The sequence below is a fragment of the Penaeus monodon genome, chromosome 24, assembly GCF_015228065.2.
Source record: "Penaeus monodon isolate SGIC_2016 chromosome 24, NSTDA_Pmon_1, whole genome shotgun sequence".
NCBI classification, from domain to species: domain Eukaryota; kingdom Metazoa; phylum Arthropoda; class Malacostraca; order Decapoda; family Penaeidae; genus Penaeus; species Penaeus monodon.
This window is the reverse complement of record NC_051409.1, coordinates 18,955,665-18,956,474: the sequence shown is the minus strand read 5'-3', so window position 1 is coordinate 18,956,474 and position 810 is coordinate 18,955,665. Positions and strand designations below refer to the sequence as shown.

At 57.0% G+C, this 810-nt stretch overlaps 1 protein-coding gene across 1 annotated transcript in view; it reads right to left on the bottom strand.

The window, feature by feature from the left end:
- The window catches only part of LOC119588634 (serine/threonine-protein kinase Nek3-like), a gene marked incomplete at both ends in the record, with an annotated part of 5,133 nt that extends 4,497 nt beyond the window's left edge, over positions 1 to 636 (bottom strand). The window contains 1 exon segment of the mRNA XM_037937271.1: positions 76 to 636. Within this exon segment, the coding sequence (XP_037793199.1) occupies positions 76 to 636 (561 nt within the window).
- Between the last annotated feature and the right edge of the window lie 174 nt (positions 637 to 810).

The window sequence follows — 810 nt, the reverse complement described above, 5'->3', positions numbered from 1 at the left end:
CTAAGTCGGCCCTGAAAGTAGTGGCCCAACAGGCCCTGACGGCAAGCAGGCCCCAGCTGCCTCGACCAGACTGACCTGCGAGATGTCTGCGTGGAAGCCTTCGTTCTGCACGGCGTCGACGATCTCCGGCGGGGCGTACGGCAGCCACACCGTCCTCTTCTTGAGCAGCGTGCCCGTCTTCCTCGTGGATCCGAAGTCACACAGCTTAACCCAACTGAAGTCGCTATTGAAGACGAGTATGTTGTCCATGTTGATGTCTCGGTGCACCAAGTCCTTGGAGTGCATGAACTCGAGTGCCGAAGCAAGCTGCAGGGCGACCTTCTTCGTGTTGATCTCTCCGAGACCGACGTCAGTCATGTTGGTGGTAAGGTCGCCGAACGTTGCGAGTTCCTGGGCGAAGACATAGTAGTCGTCGGCTTCGAAAGCAACGTCGTAGGCGTTCAGGATGTTTTTGTGTGGGCTGAGGTAGTAGTTGTAGTGGAACTCGCGGAAGAAGTCGAGGCGGGCTGTTGAGTCCTTGTGCACGGCCTTGAGCACGACCTCGTGGCGGGTCCGTCTGTGCTCCACCAGAAGGAGACGGCCTCGCCAGCCCTCCTGGATGACGTGAAGGATCTCGTACTCATCCTCCAGTTGGATCTGTGGGTGAGGAACGAACCTCATTATTCCGAGAGAATGATGGGGGTGGCTTCTCAAAAGCGCAAATGACGTCAGAGCGTGATCCGTACCTCTAATTTGGGTCAAGGGTGATTGGTGGAGAAATAGAGGGAAAAAGGGAGGGAGGAAGGGGGCAATGGTTGGAGGGTACGGGGG